The 24,715-nt window shown below is 42.0% G+C and overlaps 1 protein-coding gene across 1 annotated transcript in view; it reads right to left on the bottom strand.

The window, feature by feature from the left end:
- The window catches only part of MIS18BP1 (MIS18 binding protein 1), a 399,326-nt gene that overhangs the window by 258,940 nt on the left and 115,671 nt on the right, over nucleotides 1-24,715 (bottom strand). Inside the window, exon 7 of the mRNA XM_053697673.1 lies at nucleotides 8,121-8,211. Coding sequence (XP_053553648.1) covers nucleotides 8,121-8,211 — 91 coding nt within the window. The remainder of the gene's footprint in view (nucleotides 1-8,120; nucleotides 8,212-24,715) is intronic.

Genomic DNA, 24,715 nt, shown 5'->3' with positions numbered 1-24,715 from the left:
TGACAAGGAATACAGCTACACCGTATAATAAAAACATAATTTATGCTTACCTGATAAATTCCTTTCTTCTGTTGTGTGATCAGTCCACGGGTCATCATTACTTCCGGGGATATATCTCCTCCCCAACAGGAAATGCAAGAGGATTCACCCAGCAGAGCTGCATATAGCTCCTCCCCTCTACGTCACTCCCAGTCATTCGACCAAGAATCAACGAGAAAGGAGAAACCAAGGGTGAAGTGGTGACTGGAGTATAATTTAAAAAATATTTACCTGCCTTAAAAAACAGGGCGGGCCGTGGACTGATCACACAACAGAAGAAAGGAATTTATCAGGTAAGCATAAATTATGTTTTCTTCTGTTATGTGTGATCAGTCCACGGGTCATCATTACTTCTGGGATCCAATACCAAAGCAAAAGTACACAGATGACGGGAGGGATAGGCAGGCTCATTATACAGAAGGAACCACTGCCTGAAGAACCTTTCTCCCAAAAATAGCCTCCGAAGAAGCAAAAGTGTCAAATTTGTAAAATTTGGAAAAAGTATGGAGCGAAGACCAAGTTGCAGCCTTACAAATCTGTTCAACAGAGGCCTCATTCTTAAAGGCCCAAGTGGAAGCCACAGCTCTAGTAGAATGAGCTGTAATTCTTTCAGGAGGCTGCTGTCCAGCAGTCTCATAGGCTAAACGAATTATGCTACGAAGCCAGAAGGAGAGAGAGGTAGCCGAAGCCTTATGACCTCTCCTCTGACCAGAGTACACGACAAACAGGGAAGACGTTTGTCGAAAATCCTTAGTTGCCTGCAAGTAGAACTTGAGGGCACGAACTACATCCAGATTGTGTAGAAGACGTTCCTTCTTTGAAGAAGGATTCGGGCACAGGGAAGGAACCACGATCTCTTGATTGATGTTCCTGTTAGTGACTACCTTAGGTAAGAACCCAGGTTTAGTACGCAGAACTACCTTATCTGAATGAAAAATCAAATAAGGAGAATCACAATGTAAAGCTGATAACTCAGAGACTCTTCGAGCCGAAGAAATAGCCATTAAAAATAACACTTTCCAAGATAACAACTTTATATCAATGGAATGAAGGGGTTCAAACGGAACTCCTTGTAGAACGTTAAGAACAAGGTTTAAACTCCATGGCGGAGCAACAGTTTTAAACACAGGCTTGATTCTAGCTAAAGCCTGACAAAAGGCCTGGACGTCTGGATTTTCTGACAGACGCCTGTGCAACAAGATGGACAGAGCTGAGATCTGTCCCTTTAATGAACTAGCCGATAAACCCTTTTCTAAACCTTCTTGTAGAAAGGACAATATCCTAGGAATCCTAACCTTACTCCAGGAGTAACCTTTGGATTCGCACCAGTATAGGTATTTACGCCATATCTTATGGTAAATCCTTCTGGTAACAGGCTTCCTAGCCTGTATCAGGGTATCAATAACCGACTCAGAAAAACCACGTTTTGATAAAATCAAGCGTTCAATTTCCAAGCAGTCAGCTTCAGAGAAGTTAGATTTTGATGTTTGAATGGACCCTGTATCAGAAGGTCCTGTCTTAGAGGTAGAGACCAAGGCGGACAGGATGACATGTCCACTAGATCTGCATACCAAGTCCTGCGTGGCCATGCAGGCGCTATTAGAATCACTGATGCTCTCTCCTGTTTGATTTTGGCAATCAATCGAGGAAGCAGCGGGAAGGGTGGAAACACATAAACCATCCCGAAGTTCCAAGGTGCTGTCAAAGCATCTATCAGAACCGCTCCCGGATCCCTGGATCTGGACCCGTAGCGAGGAAGTTTGGCGTTCTGGCGAGACGCCATGAGATCTATCTCTGGTTTGCCCCAACGTCGAAGTATTTGGGCAAAGACCTCCGGATGAAGTTCCCACTCCCCCGGATGAAAAGTCTGGCGACTCAAGAAATCCGCCTCCCAGTTCTCCACTCCCGGGATGTGGATTGCTGACAGGTGGCAAGAGTGAGACTCTGCCCAGCGAATTATCTTTGATACTTCCATCATTGCTAGGGAGCTTCTTGTCCCTCCTTGATGGTTGATGTAAGCTACAGTCGTGATGTTGTCCGACTGAAACCTGATGAACCCCCGAGTTTTTAACTGGGGCCAAGCCAGAAGGGCATTGAGAACTGCTCTCAATTCCAGAATGTTTATTGGTAGGAGACTTTCCTCCTGATTCCATTGTCCCTGAGCCTTCAGAGAATTCCAGACAGCGCCCCAACCTAGTAGGCTGGCGTCTGTTGTTACAATTGTCCAGTCCGGCCTGCTGAATGGCATCCCCCTGGACAGATGTGGCAGAGAAAGCCACCATAGAAGAGAGTTTCTGGTCTCTTGATCCAGATTCAGAGTAGGGGACAAGTCTGAGTAATCCCCATTCCACTGACTCAGCATGCACAATTGCAGCGGTCTGAGATGTAGACGTGCAAAGGGTACTATGTCCATTGCTGCTACCATTAAGCCGATCACCTCCATGCATTGAGCTACTGACGGGAGTTGAATGGAATGAAGGACACGGCATGCATTTAGAAGCTTTGTTAATCTGTCTTCTGTCAGATAAATCTTCATTTCTACAGAATCTATAAGAGTCCCCAAGAATGGAACTCTTGTGAGAGGAAAGAGAGAACTCTTCTTTTCGTTCACTTTCCATCCATGCGACCTTAGAAATGCCAGAACTAACTCTGTATGAGACTTGGCAGTTTGCAAGCTTGAAGCTTGTATCAGAATGTCGTCTAGGTACGGAGCTACCGAAATTCCTCGCGGTCTTAGTACCGCCAGAAGGGCACCCAGAACCTTTGTGAAGATTCTTGGAGCCGTAGCCAATCCGAATGGAAGAGCTACAAACTGGTAATGCCTGTCTAAGAAGGCAAACCTTAGATACCGGTAATGATCTTTGTGAATCGGTATGTGAAGGTAAGCATCCTTTAAATCCACTGTGGTCATGTACTGACCCTTTTGGATCATGGGTAAGATTGTCCGAATAGTTTCCATTTTGAACGATGGAACTCTTAGGAATTTGTTTAGGATCTTTAAATCCAAGATTGGCCTGAAAGTTCCCTCTTTTTTGGGAACCACAAACAGGTTTGAGTAAAACCCTTGTCCTTGCGGAACCGGATGGATCACTCCCATTAATAACAGATCTTGTACACAGCGTAGAAACGCTTCTTTCTTTATCTGGTTTGTTGACAACCTTGACAGATGAAATCTCCCTCTTGGGGGAGAGAATTTGAAGTCTAGAAGGTATCCCTGAGATATGATCTCTAGCGCCCAGGGATCCTGAACATCTCTTGCCCAAGCCTGGGCGAAGAGAGAGAGTCTGCCCCCCACTAGATCCGGTCCCGGATCGGGGGCCCTCGATTCATGCTGTCTTAGGGGCAGCAGCAGGTTTCCTGGCCTGCTTGCCCTTGTTCCAGGACTGGTTAGGTTTCCAGCCTTGTCTGTAACGAGCAACGGCTCCTTCCTGTTTTGGTGCAGTGGAAGTTGGTGCTGCTCCTGCTTTGAAATTCCGAAAGGGACGAAAATTAGACTGTCTAGCCTTAGCTTTGGCTTTGTCTTGAGGCAGGGCGTGGCCCTTACCTCCTGTAATGTCAGCGATAATTTCTTTCAAACCGGGCCCAAATAAAGTTTGCCCTTTGAAAGGTATATTAAGTAATTTGGACTTAGAAGTTACATCAGCTGACCAGGATTTTAGCCACAGCGCCCTACGTGCCTGAATGGCGAATCCTGAGTTCTTAGCCGTAAGTTTGGTTAAATGTACTACGGCCTCCGAAATGAATGAATTAGCTAGTTTAAGGACTCTAAGCCTGTCCGTAATGTCGTCCAGCGTAGCTGAACTAAGGTTCTCTTCCAGAGACTCCATCCAAAATGCTGCCGCAGCCGTAATCGGCGCGATGCATGCAAGGGGTTGCAATATAAAACCTTGTTGAACAAACATTTTCTTAAGGTAACCCTCTAATTTTTTATCCATTGGATCTGAAAAAGCACAGCTATCCTCCACCGGGATAGTGGTACGCTTAGCTAAAGTAGAAACTGCTCCCTCCACCTTAGGGACCGTTTGCCATAAGTCCCGTGTGGTGGCGTCTATTGGAAACATCTTTCTAAATATTGGAGGGGGTGAGAACGGCACACCGGGTCTATCCCACTCCTTAGTAACAATTTCAGTTAGTCTCTTAGGTATAGGAAAAACGTCAGTACTCGCCGGTACCGCAAAGTATTTATCCAACCTACACAATTTCTCTGGTATTGCAACAGTGTTACAATCATTAAGAGCCGCTAAAACCTCCCCTAGTAATACACGGAGGTTCTCCAATTTAAATTTAAAATTTGAAATATCTGAATCCAATCTGTTTGGATCAGAACCGTCACCCACAGAATGAAGCTCTCCGTCCTCATGCTCTGCAAGCTGTGACGCAGTATCAGACATGGCTCTAGTATTATCAGCGCACTCTGTTCTCACCCCAGAGTGATCACGCTTGCCCCTTAGTTCTGGTAATTTAGCCAAAACTTCAGTCATAACAGTAGCCATATCTTGTAATGTTATCTGTAATGGCCGCCCAGATGTACTAGGCGTCACAATATCACGCACCTCCCGGGCGGGAGATGCAGGTACTGACACGTGAGGCGAGTTAGTCGGCATAACTCTCCCCTCGCTGTTTGGTGAAATTTGTTCAATTTGTACAGATTGGCTTTTATTTAAAGTAGCATCAATACAGTTAGTACATAAATTTCTATTGGGCTCCACCTTGGCATTGGAACAAATGACACAGGTATCTTCCTCTGAATCAGACATGTTTAACACACTAGCAAATAAACTTGCAACTTGGTTACAATCTTATTTAACAAAAACGTACTGTGACTCAAAGAAGCACTAAACTATTAAATGACAGTTGAAATAATGAACTGAAAAACTGTTATAGCATCAATCCTTGAAAACAACACAACTTTTAGCAGAGGTTTGTTCCCATTAGTAAAGTAACAATAATTAAATTTGAAACGTAAAAATAACAGAGCAACGTTTTTAATCACAGTCAATATATAAGTCTCACAGCTCTGCTGAGAGAATCTACCTCCCTTCAACGAAGTTTGAAGACCCCTGAGTTCTGTTAGAGATGAACCGGATCATGCAGGAAATACAAGAGTAACTGACTGGAAATTTTTGATGCGTAGCAAAGAGCACCAAAAACGGCCCCTCCCCCTCACACACAGCAGTGAGAGAGAAACGAAACTGTCACAATTAAAACAAGCAACTGCCAAGTGGAAAAATAATGCCCAAACATTTATTCACTCAGTACCTCAGAAAATGCAAACGATTCTACATTCCAGCAAAAACGTTTAACATAATAAATACCTATTAAAAGGTCTAATGTATTTTTTACAGAGTAATTCCAGTGAAGTACCATCCCCAGAATACTGAAGTGTAGAGTATACATACATGTCATTATAACGGTATGGCAGGATTTTCTCATCAATTCCATTCAGAAAATAAAAACTGCTACATACCTCAATGCAGATTCATCTGCCCGCTGTCCCCTGATCTGAAGCTTTTACCTCCCTCAGATGGCCGAGAAACAGCAATATGATCTTAACTACTCCGGTTAAAATCATAGTAAAAACTCTGGTAGATTCTTCTTCAAACTCTGCCAGAGAGGCAATAACACGCTCCGGTGCTATTGTAAAATAACAAACTTTTGATTGAAGTTATAAAAACTAAGTATAATCACCATAGTCCTCTCACACATCCTATCTAGTCGTTGGGTGCAAGAGAATGACTGGGAGTGACGTAGAGGGGAGGAGCTATATGCAGCTCTGCTGGGTGAATCCTCTTGCATTTCCTGTTGGGGAGGAGATATATCCCCGGAAGTAATGATGACCCGTGGACTGATCACACATAACAGAAGAAATAGCACTCACTGGTACCATTTTAAAAATAACAAACTCTTGATTGAAGAATCTAAACTAACACCTCACTTTAACTCTTCCTATCACCAACACATGCAAAGAGAATGACTGAGGTGGGAGGGAAGGGAGGAGCTATATATGTGGCTCTGCTGTGGTGCTCTTTGCCTCCTCCTGCTGACAAGGAGGCGATATCCCACAAGTAAGGATGAAATCCGTGGACTCATCGTATCTTTAAAAAGAAATAGTCATACAGATACTATCACACATACAAAGAAATATTGTGCATCTAAAGGACCTTCATACAATTACATTATGGCTATTTATTGTAAATACTTTCTTATTCTAACTAGATTGTTTTATTCCTTATTCAACCTAAGACCATACAATTTAAAGGGACACTCAAGTCAAAATTAAACTTTCATTATTCAGAGAGAGCATGCAATTTTAAAAAAACTTTCCAATTTCGATTAACAAAATGTGCACAGTCTTTATATTTAGAGTTTTTTGAGTCACCAGCTCCTACTGAGCATCTGCAAGAATTTAAAGAATAAGTGTGTATGCATTTGTGATTGGTTGATGGCTGTCACATGGTACGTGTATGCCTTTGTGATTGGCTGATGGCTGTCACATGGTACAGGGGACGTGGAAATAGACAAAACTTTTAAAATTGTCCGAAATAAAATCTACTAGTTGAAGATCAGACTAAGTGCTATTGCATTGGTTGATTATGCAAATCTAGTGTTGACTGGTCCTTTAAGAAAGCTCTTTATTTGCGGTCACCCATCGCACAAAAAGATAAATGGTATCACCAACTGCTCACCAAAAATTCAAAACTATAGAGAATACGTTAAAGGGACATTAAATACCTTCAGCGTTGAGTGCGTGCAAGTAACACTGGGCAGTTACTAGGTGCCCCACCATTATGTGTGCAGCATATTAAAGGGGGGGTCACTAGGTGCCCCAGTCTTGTGTGTGTGTGTGTGGCATGTAAATAGAGGGCAGTTATCAGGTGCCCCACTGTTGTGTAATGTGGTACGTATCATTGGCCAGTTACCAGTTGCCCCAGTGTTGTGTGTGGCATGTAGCAGAGGGCAGTTACTAGATGCCCCAGCGTTATGTGTGTGGCATGTAACAGAGGCAGTTACCATGTTCCCCAGTGTTGTATGTGGTATGTAACAGAGAGCAGTTACTAGATGCCACAGCAATGTGTGTGTAGCATGTAACAGAGGGCAGTTACTAGATGTCCCAGTGCTATGTGTGTGGTATGTAAGAGGGCAGTTATTAGATGCCCCAGTGTTGTGTGTGTGGCATGTAACAAAGGACAGTTACTAGATGCCCCAGCGTTATGTGTGTGACATGTAACAGAGGGCAGTTATTAGCTGTCCCAGTGTTGTGTGTGGTATGTAACAGAGGGCAGTTATTAGATATCCCAGTGTTATGTGTGTGCCATGTAACAGAGGGCAGTTATTAGATATCCCAGTGTTATGTGTGTGCCATGTAACAGAGGGCAGTTATTAGATATCCCAGTGTTATGTGTGTGCCATGTAACAGAGGGCAGTTATTAGATATCCCAGTGTTATGTGTGTGCCATGTAACAGAGGGCAGTTATTAGATGCCCCAGTGTTATGTGTGTGGTATGTAACAGAGGGCAGTTACTAGATGCCCCAGTGTTATGTGTGTATGGAACAGAGGGCAGTTATTTGATGTCCCAGTGTTATGTGTGTGGTATGTAACAAAGGGCAGTTATTAGATGCCCCAGTGTTATGTGTGTGGTATGTAACAAAGGGCAGTTATTAGATGCCCCAGTGTTGTGTGTGGGTATGGGTATGTAACAGAGGGCAGTTACTAGATGTCCCAGTACAGTGTTACGTATGTAGCAGAGTGCTGTTACTAGGTGCCACAGCATTATGCGTGTTTCACGTATCAGATATCAACTACTAACTGCTACAGCGTTATGCGTGTGGCATATAACAGAGGGCAGTTATTAGGTGCTCCAGCGTTATGTGTGTGGCATACAACAGAGGGCAGTTACTAGGTGCCCCAGAGTTATGTGCATGGCATATAACAGAGGGCAGTTACTAGGTGAAGCAGTGTTATGTGTGTGGCATATAACAGATGGCAGTTACTAGGTGAAGCAGCGTTTTGTGTGTGGCATATAACAGAGGGCAGTTACTAGGTGCCCTAGCGTTAGGTGCAACAAAGCAATAAAACCAACCTCTTCCTTTTCAAGAGACAACGATCCACAAGTGCTTTCCAATCCTCCGGGAATCCGAATTTAAACTTCTTAATGAAGAGTGATGGATAATCTGAAGTGGAAAAACAAAAATTATGCTTACCAGATAATTTCATTTCCTTCTGTATAAGGAGAGTCCACGGCTTCGTTCTTTATTCTTGGGAAATACTGAACTTGGCCACTCGGAGGCGGCAAAGACACAGCCAAAGGTTTAAATACCTCTCCCACTTCCCCTATTCTCCAGTCATTCTGCCGAAGGAAGAGGAGGAGTAGGAAAAATATCAGGGTATAAAAGGTGCCAGAAGAAAACACAATATTTAGGGGTCCGATCGGAGAAACACGGCGGGAGCTGTGGACTCTCTTTATACAGAAGGAAATGAAATTATCTGGGGAGCATAATTTATGTTTTCCTTCTTAATATAAGGAGAGTCCACGGCTTCATTCCTTACTGTTGGGAAACTTATACTCAAGCTCTAGAGGACACAATGATAACGAGAGGAACAAAAAAGAGGCGGAACCTAATCTGAGGGCACCACAGACTGCAAAACCTCTCTCCCGAAGGCTGCTTCAGCTGAAGCAAAAATATCAAACTTGTAGAAATTAGAAAAAGTATGTAAGGAGGACCAGGTAGCCACCTTACAAATCTGATCCATAGAGGCCTCGTTCTTAAAAGCCCAAGAGGAAGCCACTGCTCTAGTAGAATGAGCCGTAATTCTCTAAAGAGGTCTACTATGTCCTGCTGTTTCATAGGCTAGCGGATAAGACTCCTCAACCAAAAAGATAAGGAAGTCGAAGAGACCTTCTGACCCTTACGCTTCCCAGAATATGCCACAAACAAGGAGGAAGTGTGTCTAAAATCCTTAATAGCTTGAAGATAAAACTTCAAAGCACGAACCACATCCAAATTATGAAGTAAACGTTCCTTCAAAGGAGAATTAGGCCTCAAAGAAGGGACCACAATCTCTTGATTGATGTTGACACAACCTTAGGGAGAAACCCTAACTTAATACATAGGACAGTCTTATCTGAATAGAACACCAGATAAGGAAGCTCACATTGCAAGGCGGCAATCTCAGAAACTCTGCGGGCTGAGGCAATAGCCAGTAGAAAGAGAACTTTCCAGGACAACAATTTAATATTAATTTCATGCATAGGCCCAAACGGAGCCCGTTGCAAAACTTTAAAAACCAGATTCAGACTCCAAGGAGGAGCCGAAGATCTGAACACAGACAGGTCTGATCCGAATCAGACAAGGCCGAAATCTGACCCCTCAGGGAACAGGCCGAATGACCCTTCTCCAGACCATCCTGGAGAAACAACAGAATCCTGGCAACCTTAACTTTATGCCAGGGGAATCCATGCTCTTCACACCAGAATAAGTGATAGATGCGACGAGTAACTGACTTACGATCTTGGATAAGAGTATCAATAACTCTCTCAGAAAAACCTCTCTTGGCTAGGACTAAGCGTTCAATCTCCACGCAGTCAGCCTCAGAGAATCTAGATTTTGATGAACAAAAGGACCTTGTTCCAGCAGATCCCTGCGACAAGGTAACTTCCATGGAGGAGAAGAGGACATCCTCACTAGGTCCGCTAACCACGTCCTTCGCGGCCACGATGGAGCAATCAGTATTACCAATGCCTGCTCCTGCTTGATGCGGGACACTACCCGAGGAAGGAGTGGTAATGGCAAAAAAAGGTAGATTAGATTGAACCTCCAAGGCACTGCTAATGCATCTATCAGCTCCGCCTGAGGGTCCCTGGACCTTGACCCATATCTGGGTAGTTTGGTATTGAGACGAGACGCCATGAGATCTATCTCCTGGGTCCCCCACCTATAGCCAATCTCCGCAAACACTTCGGGATGGAGAGACCATTCCCCCGGATAAAAAGATTGTCTACTGAGAAAATCCGTTTCCCAGTTGTCCACACCCGGGAATGTGGATCGCTGACAGCAAACAGCTGTGGGCCTCCACCCACTCCAGAATCAGATGTTCCCCCGCTAATGGTTGATGTAAGCCACCAAGATTATATTGTCTGATTGGAATATTATAAACCGGGACGAACTCAGAAGAGGCCAAGCCTTCAGAGCATTGTAGATTGCTCAAAGCTCCAAAATGTTGATCAGGAGGGAGTGTTCCTCCTGAGACCACAGGCCCTGTTCCTTCTTGCCACACCAAACAGCACCCCATCCTGAGAGGCTCGCGTCCGTAGTCACAATATTCCAGGATGGTCCCTCAGGACAGATGATCTGGACAGAGCCACCAAGAGAGTGATTCTCTCAACCAGTTGTCCAGGGAAATCTGTTGAGAAAGATCCGATTGATTGCCTTCCACTGCCTCAGCATGCACAACTGTAGCCGCCTGAGACAGAACCTGGCAAAAAAATTATGTCCTTGCTGGACACCATGAGACCAATTACCTCCATACACTGAGCCACAGATGGCCTTAAGGAGGTCCGGAGGGCAAGACATGCCGAAGCTAGCTCACACCGTCTTTGGTCGGTTAGAAATATCCTCATGGATATTGAATCTATTATAGTACCCAGGAATTCTACCCTGGTGCTTGCAATGAGAGAACTCTTCTCTAAGTTCATCTTCCATCCATGTGATCGAAGAAGACCGAATGGTCCTCTGCTAGCCGAAAGGATGGTGCTTGAACCAAAATGTTGTCCAAGTAGTGAGCTACTGCTATACCTTGGGTTCTGGCGACGGCCAGGAGAGCTCCTAGAACCTTTGTAAAGATTTTTGGGGCTGTAGCTAGACCAAACAGAAGTGCAATGAACTGGAAGTGCTGATCCAGGAATGCAAACCTTAGGAACTGGAAGTGGTCCCTGTGGATTGGAACATGAAGGTAGGCATCCTTCAGATCTATAGTGGTCATGAACTGTCCTTCCTGAACTAGAGGAAGAATGGACCTTATTGTCTCCATCTTGAACGAGGGGACATTTAGAAATTTGTTTAAGCACTTTAGGTCCAGAATTGGGCGGAAAGTTCCCTCTTTCTTTGGGACCACAAACAGGTTTAAGTAGTATCCCAGGGAAGCGTATCTGGGGACAACCTAGGTGTAATTTAAACCATATAACTACTTCAGACATTGATATGAAGACGAGGGAGAGAGGAATGAAATAAGATAGGGAAAAGTGGCGCAGCAGCAACTCAATACAATTTAATTAAAGCATTTTGATTCGATCTAAGTTGGGTCAATGAGACCTAGTTTGATTGTTTAAAATCTAGATTGTTGTAATGTGGACAAGGGAAAACAAATAGTTCTGTTATCACTATGATGTCCAGAATATGTGATACTGATGATTGTATTTTATTTCTTTTTGTCCTGATTTCTTTTCCAATTCTGTTAATGTACATGTTGTAAAATCAATAAAAATTTAAATAAAAAATTAGAATCCCAAACCTCTTTCTGCAATAGGTACCGGGATAATGACCCCCAAGGAGGACAGATCTCGCACACCCCAGAAAAGCTTCCCTCTTTTCTGGTTTTAAGACAGGCTTGAGAGGAGAAATCTGCCCTTGGGCAGATGAGATTTGAATCCTATCTTGTATCCCTGAGCTATGACCTCCAAGACCCATGGATCTTGCACGTCTCTGGACCAAGCGTCTGAAAAACATAATTTATGTAAGAACTTACTTGATAAATTCATTTCTTTCATATTAGCAAGAGTCCATGAGCTAGTGACGTATGGGATATACATTCCTACCAGGAGGGGCAAAGTTTCCCAAACCTCAAAATGCCTATAAATACACCCCTCACCACACCCACAATTCAGTTTAACGAATAGCCAAGAAGTGGGGTGATAAAAAAGTGCGAAAGCATATAAAATAAGGAATTGGAATAATTGTGCTTTATACAAAATCATAACCACCACAAAAAAAGGGCGGGCCTCATGGACTCTTGCTAATATGAAAGAAATGAATTTATCAGGTAAGTTCTTACATAAATTATGTTTTCTTTCATGTAATTAGCAAGAGTCCATGAGCTAGTGACGTATGGGATAATGACTACCCAAGATGTGGATCTTTCCACACAAGAGTCACTAGAGAGGGAGGGATAAAATAAAGACAGCCAATTCCTGCTGAAAATAATCCACACCCAAAATAAAGTTTAACGAAAATCATAAGCAGAAGATTCAAACTGAAACCGCTGCCTGAAGTACTTTTCTACCAAAAACTGCTTCAGAAGAAGAAAATACATCAAAATGGTAGAATTTAGTAAAAGTATGCAAAGAGGACCAAGTTGCTGCTTTGCAGATCTGGTCAACCGAAGCTTCATTCCTAAACGCCCAGGAAATAGATACTGACCTAGTAGAATGAGCTGTAATTCTCTGAGGCGGAATTTTACCCGACTCAACATAGGCAAGATGAATTAAAGATTTCAACCAAGATGCCAAAGAAATGGCAGAAGCTTTCTGGCCTTTCCTAGAACCGGAAAAGATAACAAATAGACTAGAAGTCTTACGGAAAGATTTCGTAGCTTCAACATAATATTTCAAAGCTCTAACAACATCCAAAGAATGCAACGATTTCTCCTTAGAATTCTTAGGATTAGGACATAATGAAGGAACCACAATTTCTCTACTAATGTTGTTGGAATTCACAACTTTAGGTAAAAATTCAAAAGAAGTTCGCAACACCGCCTTATCCTGATGAAAAATCAGAAAAGGAGACTCACAAGAAAGAGCAGATAATTCAGAAACTCTTCTAGCAGAAGAGATGGCCAAAAGGAACAAAACTTTCCAAGAAAGTAATTTAATGTCCAATGAATGCATAGGTTCAAACGGAGGAGCTTGAAGAGCTCCCAGAACCAAATTCAAACTCCAAGGAGGAGAAATTGACTTAATGACAGGTTTTATACGAACCAAAGCTTGTACAAAACAATGAATATCAGGAAGAATAGCAATCTTTCTGTGAAAAAGAACAGAAAGAGCAGAGATTTGTCCTTTCAAAGAACTTGCGGACAAACCCTTATCTAAACCATCCTGAAGAAACTGTAAAATTCTCGGTATTCTAAAAGAATGCCAAGAAAAATGATGAGAAAGACACCAAGAAATATAAGTCTTCCAGACTCTATAATATATCTCTCGAGATACAGATTTACGAGCCTGTAACATAGTATTAATCACGGAGTCAGAGAAACCTCTTTGACCAAGAATCAAGCGTTCAATCTCCATACCTTTAAATTTAAGGATTTCAGATCCTGATGGAAAAAAGGACCTTGTGATAGAAGGTCTGGTCTTAACGGAAGAGTCCACGGTTGGCAAGAGGCCATCCGGACAAGATCCGCATACCAAAACCTGTGAGGCCATGCTGGAGCTACCAGCAGAACAAACGAGCATTCCTTCAGAATCTTGGAGATCACTCTTGGAAGAAGAACTAGAGGCGGAAAGATATAGGCAGGATGATACTTCCAAGGAAGTGATAATGCATCCACTGCCTCCGCCTGAGGATCCCGGGATCTGGACAGATACCTGGGAAGTTTCTTGTTTAGATGGGACGCCATCAGATCTATTTCTGGAAGTTCCCACATTTGAACAATCTGAAGAAATACCTCTGGGTGAAGAGACCATTCGCCCGGATGCAACATTTGGCGACTTAGATAATCCGCTTCCCAATTGTCTACACCTGGGATATGAACCGCAGAGATTAGACAGGAGCTGGATTCCGCCCAAACCAAAATTCGAGATACTTCTTTCATAGCCAGAGGACTGTGAGTCCCTCCTTGATGATTGATGTATGCCACAGTTGTGACATTGTCTGTCTGAAAACAAATGAACGATTCTCTCTTCAGAAGAGGCCAAAACTGAAGAGCTCTGAAAATTGCACGGAGTTCCAAGATATTGATAGGTAATCTCACCTCCTGAGATTCCCAAACTCCCTGTGCCGTCAGAGATCCCCACACAGCTCCCCAACCCGTGAGACTTGCATCTGTTGAAATTACAGTCCAGGTCGGAAGCACAAAAGAAGCCCCCTGAATTAAACGATGGTGATCTGTCCACCATGTTAGAGAGTGCCGAACAATCGGTTTTAAAGATATTGTTTGAGATATCTTCGTGTAATCCTTGCACCATTGCTTCAGCATACAGAGCTGAAGAGGTCGCATGTGAAAACGAGCAAAGGGGATTGCGTCCGATGCAGCAGTCATAAGACCTAGAATTTCCATGCATAAGGCTACCGAAGGGAATGATTGTGACTGAAGGTTTCGACAAGCTGCAATCAATTTTAGACGTCTCTTGTCTGTTAAAGACAGAGTCATGGACACTGAATCCATATGGAAACCCAGAAAGGTTACCCTTGTCTGAGGAATCAAAGAACTTTTTGGTAAATTGATCCTCCAACCATGATCTTGAAGAAACAACACAAGTCGATTCGTATGAGATTCTGCTAAATGTAAAGACTGAGCAAGTACCAAGATATCGTCCAAATAAGGAAATACCACAATACCCTGTTCTCTGATTACAGACAGAAGGGCACCGAGAACCTTTGTAAAAATTCTTGGAGCTGTAGCTAGGCCAAACGGCAGAGCCACAAACTGGTAATGCTTGTCCAGAAAAGAGAATCTCAGGAACTGAAAATGATCTGGATGAATCGGAATATGCAGATATGCATCCTGTAAATCTATTGTGGACATATAATTCCCTTGCAGTACAAAAGGCAAGATAGTCCTTATAGTTACCATTTTGAACGTTGGTATCCTTACATAACGATTCAATATTTTTAGATCCAGAACTGGTCTGAAGGAATTCTCCTTCTTTGGTACAATGAAGAGATTTGAATAAAACCCCATCCCCTGTTCCTGAACTGGAACTGGCATAATTACTCCAGTCAACTCTAGATCTGAAACACATTTCAGAAATGCTTGAGCTTTTACTGGATTTACTGGGACACGGGAAAGAAAAAATCTCTTTGCAGGAGGTCTTATCTTGAAACCAATTCTGTACCCTTCTGAAACAATGTTCTGAATCCAAAGATTGTGAACAGAATTGATCCAAATTTCCTTGAAAAAACGTAACCTGCCCCCTACCAGCTGAGCTGGAATGAGGGCCGCACCTTCATGTGGACTTAGAAGCAGGCTTTGCCTTTCTAGCTGGCTTGGATTTATTCCAGACTGGAGATGGTTTCCAAACTGAAACTGCTCCTGAGGATGAAGGATCAGGCTTTTGTTCTTTGTTGAAACGAAAGGAACGAAAACGATTATTAGCTCTACTTTTACCTTTAGATTTTTTTATCCTGTGGTAAAAAAGTTCCTTTCCCACCAGTAACAGTTGAAATGATGGAATCCAACTGAGAACCAAATAATTTGTTACCCTGGAAAGAAATAGAAAGTAAAGTTGATTTAGAAGCCATATCAGCATTCCAAGTTTTAAGCCATAAAGCTCTTCTAGCTAAAATAGCTAGAGACATAAACCTGACATCAACTCTGATAATATCAAAAATGGCATCACAGATAAAATTATTAGCATGCTGAAGAAGAATAATAATGTCATGAGAATCACGATGTGTTACTTGTTGCGCTAAAGTTTCCAACCAAAAAGTTGAAGCTGCAGCAACATCAGCCAAAGATATAGCAGGTCTAAGAAGATTACCTGAACACAGATAAGCTTTTCTTAGAAAGGACTCAATTTTCCTATCTAGAGGATCCTTAAACGAAGTACCATCTGACGTAGGAATAGTAGTACGTTTAGCAAGGGTAGAAATAGCCCCATCAACTTTAGGGATTTTGTCCCAAAATTCTAATCTGTCAGACGGCACAGGATATAAATGCTTAAAACGTTTAGAAGGAGTAAATGAATTACCCAATTTATCCCATTCTTTGGAAATTACTGCAGAAATAGCATTAGGAACAGGAAAAACTTCTGGAATAACCACAGGAGCTTTAAATACCTTATCTAAACGTTTAGAATTAGTATCAAGAGGACTAGAATCCTCTATTTCTAAAGCAATTAGAACTTCTTTAAGTAAAGAACGAATAAATTCCATTTTAAATAAATATGAAGATTTATCAGCATCAACCTCAGAGACAGAATCCTCTGAACCAGAGGAGTCATCAGAATCAGAATGATGATGTTCATTTAAAAATTCATCTGTAGGGAGAGAAGTTTTAAAAGATTTTTTACGTTTACTAGAAGGAGAAATAACAGACATAGCCTTCTTTATGGATTCAGAAACAAAATCTCTTATATTATCAGGAACATTCTGCACCTTAGATGTTGAGGGAACTGCAACAGGCAATGGTACTTTACTAAAGGAAATATTATCTGCTTTAACAAGTTTGTCATGACAATCAATACAAACAACAGCTGGAGAAATAGCTACCAAAAGTTTACAGCAGATACACTTAGCTTTGGTAGATTCAGCACTTGACAGCGATTTTCCTGTAGTATCTTCTGGCTCAGATGCAACGTGAGACATCTTGCAATATGTAAGAGAAAAAACAACATATAAAGCAAAATTGATCAAATTCCTTAAATGACAGTTTCAGGAATGGGAAAGAATGCCAAAGAACAAGCTTCTAGCAACCAGAAGCAATAAAAAATGAAACTTAAATAATGTGGAGACAAAAGCGACGCCCATATTTTTTCGCGCCAAATAAGACGCCCACATTATTTGGCGCCTAAATGCTTTTTGGCGCAAAAAATGACGCCACATCCGGAACGCCGACATTTTTGGCGCGAAATAACGTCAAAGAATGACGCAACTTCCGGCGACACGTATGACGCCGGAAACGGAAATAGAATTTTTGCGCCAAAAAAGTCCGCGCCAAGAATGACGCAATAAAATGAAGCATTTTCAGCCCCCGCGAGCCTAACAGCCCACAGGGAAAAAGTCAAATTTTAAGGTAAGAAAAAATGGTCAAATCAAAATGCATTATCCCAAATATGAAACTGACTGTCTGAAAATAAGGAAAGTTGAACATTCTGAGTCAAGGCAAATAAATGTTTGAATACATATATTTAGAACTTTATAAACAAAGTGCCCAACCATAGCTTGGAGTGTCACAGAAAATAAGACTTACTTACCCCAGGACACTCATCTACATATAGCAGATAGCCAAACCAGTACTGAAACGAGAATCAGCAGAGGTAATGGTATAAATAAGAGTATATCGTCGATCTGAAAAGGGAGGTAAGAGATGAATCTCTACGACCGATAACAGAGAACCTATGAAATAGACCCCTTAGAAGGAGATCACTGCATTCAAATAGGCAATACTCTCCTCACATCCCTCTGACATTCACTGCACGCTGAGAGGAAAACCGGGCTCCAACTTGCTGCGGAGCGCATATCAACGTAGAATCTAGCACAAACTTACTTCACCACCTCCATCGGAGGCAAAGTTTGTAAAACTGAATTGTGGGTGTGGTGAGGGGTGTATTTATAGGCATTTTGAGGTTTGGGAAACTTTGCCCCTCCTGGTAGGAATGTATATCCCATACGTCACTAGCTCATGGACTCTTGCTAATTACATGAAAGAAATAGCCTTCCCCTACACAATCTGGCTTTGGATCGGGGGCCGCCCCTTCATGCCGACTTGTTCTCGGCGGGCTTCTTGTTCTGCTTGGATTTATTCCAGGATTGAGCCGGTTTCCAAGTGGAAGACTGCTGACGGGACTTTTCAGAACAAAAGGAACGAAAATTAGATCCTTGTCCCTTAGATTTGTTCTTTTTATCCTGTGGTAGGAAGGCACCCTTGCCTCCTGTAAATGTGGAGATAATAGAGTCAAAGCCTGGACCAAATAAAATGTTTCCCTTAAAAGGGAGGGAAAGTAGTCTAGACATAAACGTCATGTCCGCAGACCAGGACTTTAGCCAGAGTGCCCGTTGCGACTGCACTGAGAAACCAGCGAGCATTCAGGAGAATAATCTGCATATTTGCATCACAGATAAAAAATTAGCAATTCTCAAAGCCTTAATTCTGTCTTGGAAAACGTCGAGTGGACCCTCCACCTCGATCAATTCCGTTAAGAAGCTGCACCAATAGGCTGCAGCTCCAGCAACCGAGGCAACAGCCGCTGCCAGTTGAAATAAATATTCCGTATGCTGAAACATTTTTCTGAGAAAAGTTTCCATTTTTTATCCATCGGTTCTTTGAAAGACGAGCTATCCTCAAGAGGGATAGCAGTACACTTAGCTAACGTGGAGATAGCACCATCCACCTTGGGGACGGAACCCCAAAACTCCAGCTGAGAGTCCGGGAATAACTTTTTAAAGGCAAACTGTCAAGCTGCGCCGCTCTAGCCATTGCTAGGGTGCGGCGTCTCCTTCCCTGCTCGTTGCCAGGGGCTGAGTCAGGTCCGGATGCGTGCAGCGCTGACGTCATCGCCACACGCTTCTCTCACTGATGCCGGTCCGGATGTCTGTGGCGCGAATCCTGAGCCTAGGCAAGCATATTCAAACGATCTATCACTGCCCAAGTATAGGTGTTATTTTGTGTACTTGTGATAGATAGTTTTTCTTAATGCCTTGCTCTGTTTTGAACCCTGCCTGTCTGACTACTGTGCCTGCTATACCCCTGAATTGCTGGATCAATATGCTGCTGCTGAACTCTGTCTGTCTGACTACTCTACCTGTTTAACACCTAAATTGCTGGACTGATATATTGCTGCTGAACTGCCTGACTGACTACTCTGCTTATTAACCCGTTATTCTGGATTGCCTCTCTGTTGCCCAACCCTGCCTGACCATTCTAGTGGTATGTCCTTGGACTGCTTTACTGTTGCCAAATCCTGCCTGTCTGACCATTCCAGTGATTTGCCTTGCCCTGGTCTGCCATTGCCATTGGGGACCGTCCTGCCTGTGTTCCATATTCCCTATCATTCCGGCTCGATGCCGGGATAACAAGACTACTGGCCGAGTTCGGTCTAATAGAGGGGTATCCCACGGGCATTACAAAGACGAAGGGGAAAAGGAAGCCCCAATTAAATAACATTCGTTTTTAATAATATTCGCCATTTTTACAGGTACAGGAAAAGTTAGCGGGGCTACCCTGTCCTCGTACACTCTGTCTAATTTAGGGATCAAAGGTTCATCAGGCAACTTGGCCTCTGGAACCTCTAATGGCGACAGAACCTCCTTTAGAAGAAAAACATAATTTATGTAAGAACTTACCTGATAAATTCATTTCTTTCATATTAACAAGAGTCCATGAGCTAGTGACGTATGGGATATACATTCCTACCAGGAGGGGCAAAGTTTCCCAAACCTTAAAATGCCTATAAATACACCCCTCACCACACCCACAAATCAGTTTAACGAATAGCCAAGAAGTGGGGTGATAAGAAAAAAAGTGCGAAGCATATAAAATAAGGAATTGGAATAATTGTGCTTTATACAAAAAAATCATAACCACCACAAAAAAGGGTGGGCCTCATGGACTCTTGCTAATATGAAAGAAATGAATTTATCAGGTAAGTTCTTACATAAATTATGTTTTCTTTCATGTAATTAACAAGAGTCCATGAGCTAGTGACGTATGGGATAATGACTACCCAAGATGTGGATCTTTCCACACAAGAGTCACTAGAGAGGGAGGGATAAAATAAAGACAGCCAATTCCTGCTGAAAATAATCCACACCCAAAATAAAGTTTAACAAAAAACATAAGCAGAAGATTCAAACTGAAACCGCTGCCTGAAGAACTTTTCTACCAAAAACTGCTTCAGAAGAAGAAAATACATCAAAATGGTAGAATTTAGTAAAAGTATGCAAAGAGGACCAAGTTGCTGCTTTGCAGATCTGGTCAACCGAAGCTTCATTCCTAAACGCCCAGGAAGTAGAAACTGACCTAGTAGAATGAGCTGTAATTCTTTGAGGCGGAATTCTACCCGACTCAACATAGGCAAGATGAATTAAAGATTTCAACCAAGATGCCAAAGAAATGGCAGAAGCTTTCTGGCCTTTCCTAGAACCGGAAAAGATAACAAATAGACTAGAAGTCTTACGGAAAGATTTCGTAGCTTCAACATAATATTTCAAAGCTCTAACAACATCCAAAGAATGCAATGATTTCTCCTTAGAATTCTTAGGATTAGGACATAATGAAGGAACCACAATTTCTCTACTAATGTTGTTGGAATTCACAACTTTAGGTAAAAATTCAAAAGAAGTTCGCAACACCGCCTTATCCTGATGAAAAATCAGAAAAGGAGACTCACACGAAAGAGCAGATAATTCAGAAACTCTTCTAGCAGAAGAGATGGCCAAAAGGAACAAAACTTTCCAAGAAAGTAATTTAATGTCCAATGAATGCATAGGTTCAAACGGAGGAGCTTGAAGAGCTCCCAAAACCAAATTCAAACTCCATGGAGGAGAAATTGACTTAATGACAGGTTTTAAACGAACCAAAGCTTGTACAAAACAATGAATATCAGGAAGAATAGCAATCTTTCTGTGAAAAAGAACAGAAAGAGCGGAGATTTGTCCTTTCAAAGAACTCGCGGACAAACCCTTATCTAAACCATCCTGAAGAAACTGTAAAATTCTCGGTATTCTAAAAGAATGCCAAGAAAAATGATGAGAAAGACACCAAGAAATATAAGTCTTCCAGACTCTATAATATATCTCTCAAGATACAGATTTACGAGCCTGTAACATAGTATTAATCACGGAGTCAGAGAAACCTCTATGACCAAGAATCAAGCGTTCAATCTCCATACCTTTAAATTTAAGGATTTCAGATCCGGATGGAAAAAAGGACCTTGAGACAGAAGGTCTGGTCTTAACGGAAGAGTCCATGGTTGGCAAGATGCCATCCGGACAAGATCCGCATACCAAAACCTGTGAGGCCATGCCGGAGCTATTAGCAGAACAAACGAGCATTCCCTCAGAATCTTGGAGATTACTCTTGGAAGAAGAACTAGAGGCGGAAAGATATAGGCAGGATGATACTTCCAAGGAAGTGATAATGCATCCACTGCCTCCGCCTGAGGATCCCGGGATCTGGACAGATACCTGGGAAGTTTCTTGTTTAGATGAGAGGCCATCAGATCTATCTCTGGGAGCCCCCACATTTGAACAATCTGAAGAAATACCTCTGGGTGAAGAGACCATTCGCCCGGATGCAACGTTTGGCGACTGAGATAATCCGCTTCCCAATTGTCTACACCTGGGATATGAACCGCAGAGATTAGACAGGAGCTGGATTCCGCCCAAACCAAAATTCGAGATACTTCTTTCATAGCCAGAGGACTGTGAGTCCCTCCTTGATGATTGATGTATGCCACAGTTGTGACATTGTCTGTCTGAAAACAAATGAACGATTCTCTCTTCAGAAGAGGCCAAAACTGAAGAGCTCTGAAAACTGCACGGAGTTCCAAGATATTGATCGGTAATCTCACCTCCTGAGATTCCCAAACTCCTTGTGCCGTCAGAGATCCCCACACAGCTCCCCAACCTGTGAGACTTGCATCTGTTGAAAATACAGTCCAGGTCGGAAGAACAAAAGAAGCCCCCTGAATTAAACGATGGTGATCTGTCCACCACGTTAGAGAGTGCCGAACAATCGGTTTTAAAGATATTAATTGATATATCTTCGTGTAATCCCTGCACCATTGGTTCAGCATACAGAGCTGAAGAGGTCGCATGTGAAAACGAGCAAAGGGGATTGCGTCCGATGCAGCAGTCATAAGACCTAGAATTTCCATGCATAAGGCTACCGAAGGGAATGATTGAGACTGAAGGTTTCGACAGGCTGTAATCAATTTTAGACGTCTCTTGTCTGTTAAAGACAAAGTCATGGACACTGAATCTATCTGGAAACCCAGAAAGGTTACCCTTGTTTGAGGAATCAAAGAACTTTTTGGTAAATTGATCCTCCAACCATGATCTTGAAGAAACAACACAAGTCGATTCGTATGAGACTCTGCTAAATGTAAAGACGGAGCAAGTACCAAGATATCGTCCAAATAAGGAAATACCACAATACCCTGTTCTCTGATTACAGACAGAAGGGCACCGAGAATCTTTGTGAAAATTCTTGGAGCTGTAGCAAGGCCAAACGGTAGAGCCACAAATTGGTAATGCTTGTCTAGAAAAGAGAATCTCAGGAACTGATAATGATCTGGATGAATCGGAATATGCAGATATGCATCCTGTAAATCTATTGTGGACATATAATTCCCTTGCTGAACAAAAGGCAATATAGTCCTTACAGTTACCATCTTGAACGTTGGTATCCTTACATAACGATTCAATAATTTTAGATCCAGAACTGGTCTGAAGGAATTCTCCTTCTTTGGTACAATGAAGAGATTTGAATAAAACCCCATCCCCTGTTCCGGAACTGGAACTGGCATAATTACTCCAGCCAACTCTAGATCTGAAACACAATTCAGAAATGCTTGAGCTTTCACTGGATTTACTGGGACATGGGAAAGAAAAAATCTCTTTGCAGGAGGTCTCATCTTGAAACCAATTCTGTACCCTTCTGAAACAATGTTCTGAATCCAAAGATTGTGAACAGAACTGATCCAAATTTCTTTGAAAAAACGTAACCTGCCCCCTACCAGCTGAACTGGAATGAGGGCCGTACCTTCATGTGAACTTAGAAGCAGGCTTTGCCTTTCTAGCAGGCTTGGATTTATTCCAGACTGGAGATGGTTTCCAAACTGAAACTGCTCCTGAGGACGAAGGATCAGGCTTTTGTTCTTTGTTGAAACGAAAGGAACGAAAACGATTGTTAGCCCTGTTTTTACCTTTAGACTTTTTATCCTGTGGTAAAAAAGTTCCTTTCCCACCAGTAACAGTTGAAATAATAGAATCCAACTGAGAACCAAATAATTTGTTTCCCTGGAAAGAAATGGAAAGTAGAGTTGATTTAGAAGCCATATCAGCATTCCAAGTCTTAAGCCATAAAGCTCTTCTGGCTAAGATAGCCAGAGACATAAATCTAACATCAACTCTAATAATATCAAAAAATGGCATCACAGATGAAATTATTAGCATGCTGGAGAAGAATAATAATATCATGAGAATCACGATTTGTTACTTGTTGCGCTAGAGTTTCCAACCAAAAAGTTGAAGCTGCAGCAACATCAGCCAATGATATAGCAGGTCTAAGAAGATTACCTGAACATAGATAAGCTTTTCTTAGAAAAGATTCAATTTTTCTATCTAAAGGATCCTTAAACGAGGTACCATCTGATGTAGGAATGGTAGTACGTTTAGCAAGGGTAGAAATAGCCCCATCAACTTTAGGGATTTTGTCCCAAAATTCTAATCTGTCAGGCGGAACAGGATATAATTGCTTAAAACGTTTAGAAGGAGTAAATGAATTACCCAATCTATCCCATTCCTTAGCAATTACTGCAGAAATAGCATTAGGAACAGGAAAGACTTCTGGAATAACCGCAGGAGCTTTAAAAACCTTATCCAAACGTATAGAATTAGTATCAAGAGGACTAGAATCCTCTATTTCTAAAGCAATTAGTACTTCTTTAAGTAAAGAGCGAATAAATTCCATCTTAAATAAATATGAAGATTTATCAGCATCAATCTCTGAGACAGAATCCTCTGAACCAGAAGAGTCCAAAGAATCATAATGATGGTGTTCATTTAAAAATTCATCTGTAGAGAGAGAAGATTTAAAAGACTTTTTACGTTTACTAGAAGGAGAAATAACAGACAAAGCCTTCTTTATGGATTCAGAAACAAAATCTCTTATGTTATCAGGAACATTCTGCACCTTAGATGTTGAGGGAACTGCAACAGGCAATGGTACATCACTAAAGGAAATATTATCTGCATTAACAAGTTTGTCATGACATTTAATACAAACAACAGCTGGAGGAATAGCTACCAAAAGTTTACAGCAGATACACTTAGCTTTGGTAGATCCAGCAGGCAGAGGTTTTCCTGTAGTATCTTCTGGCTCAGATGCAACGTGAGACATCTTGCAATATGTAAGAGAAAAAACAACATATAAAGCAAAATAGATCAAATTCCTTATAAGACAGTTTCAGGAATGGGAAAAAAATGCCAAACATCAAGCTTCTAGCAACCAGAAGCAAATGAAAAATGAGACTGAAATAATGTGGAGACAAAAGCGACGCCCATATTTTTTGGCGCCAAATAAGACGCCCACATTATTTGGCGCCTAAATGCTTTTGGCGCCAAAAATGACGCCACATCCGGAACGCCGACATTTTTGGCGCAAAATAACGTCAAAAAAATGACGCAACTTCCGGCGACACGTATGACGCCGGAAACGGAAATGAAATTTTTGCGCCAAAAAAGTCCGCGCCAAGAATGACGCAATAAAATGAAGCATTTTCAGCCCCCGCGAGCCTAACAGCCCACAGGGAAAAAAGTCAAATTTTTGAGGTAAGAAAAATATGATAATTAAAGCATAATCCCAAATATGAAACTGACTGTCTGGAAATAAGGAAAGTTGAACATTCTGAGTCAAGGCAAATAAATGTTTGAATACATATATTTAGAACTTTATAAATAAAGTGCCCAACCATAGCTTAGAGTGTCACAGAAAATAAGACTTACTTACCCCAGGACACTCATCTACATGTTTGTAGAAAGCCAAACCAGTACTGAAACGAGAATCAGTAGAGGAAAT

This window comes from Bombina bombina, chromosome 1 (assembly GCF_027579735.1).
Source record: "Bombina bombina isolate aBomBom1 chromosome 1, aBomBom1.pri, whole genome shotgun sequence".
NCBI classification, from domain to species: domain Eukaryota; kingdom Metazoa; phylum Chordata; class Amphibia; order Anura; family Bombinatoridae; genus Bombina; species Bombina bombina.
Note: the sequence above shows the minus strand (reverse complement) of the source record. Positions and strands in the feature narration are given on the sequence as shown.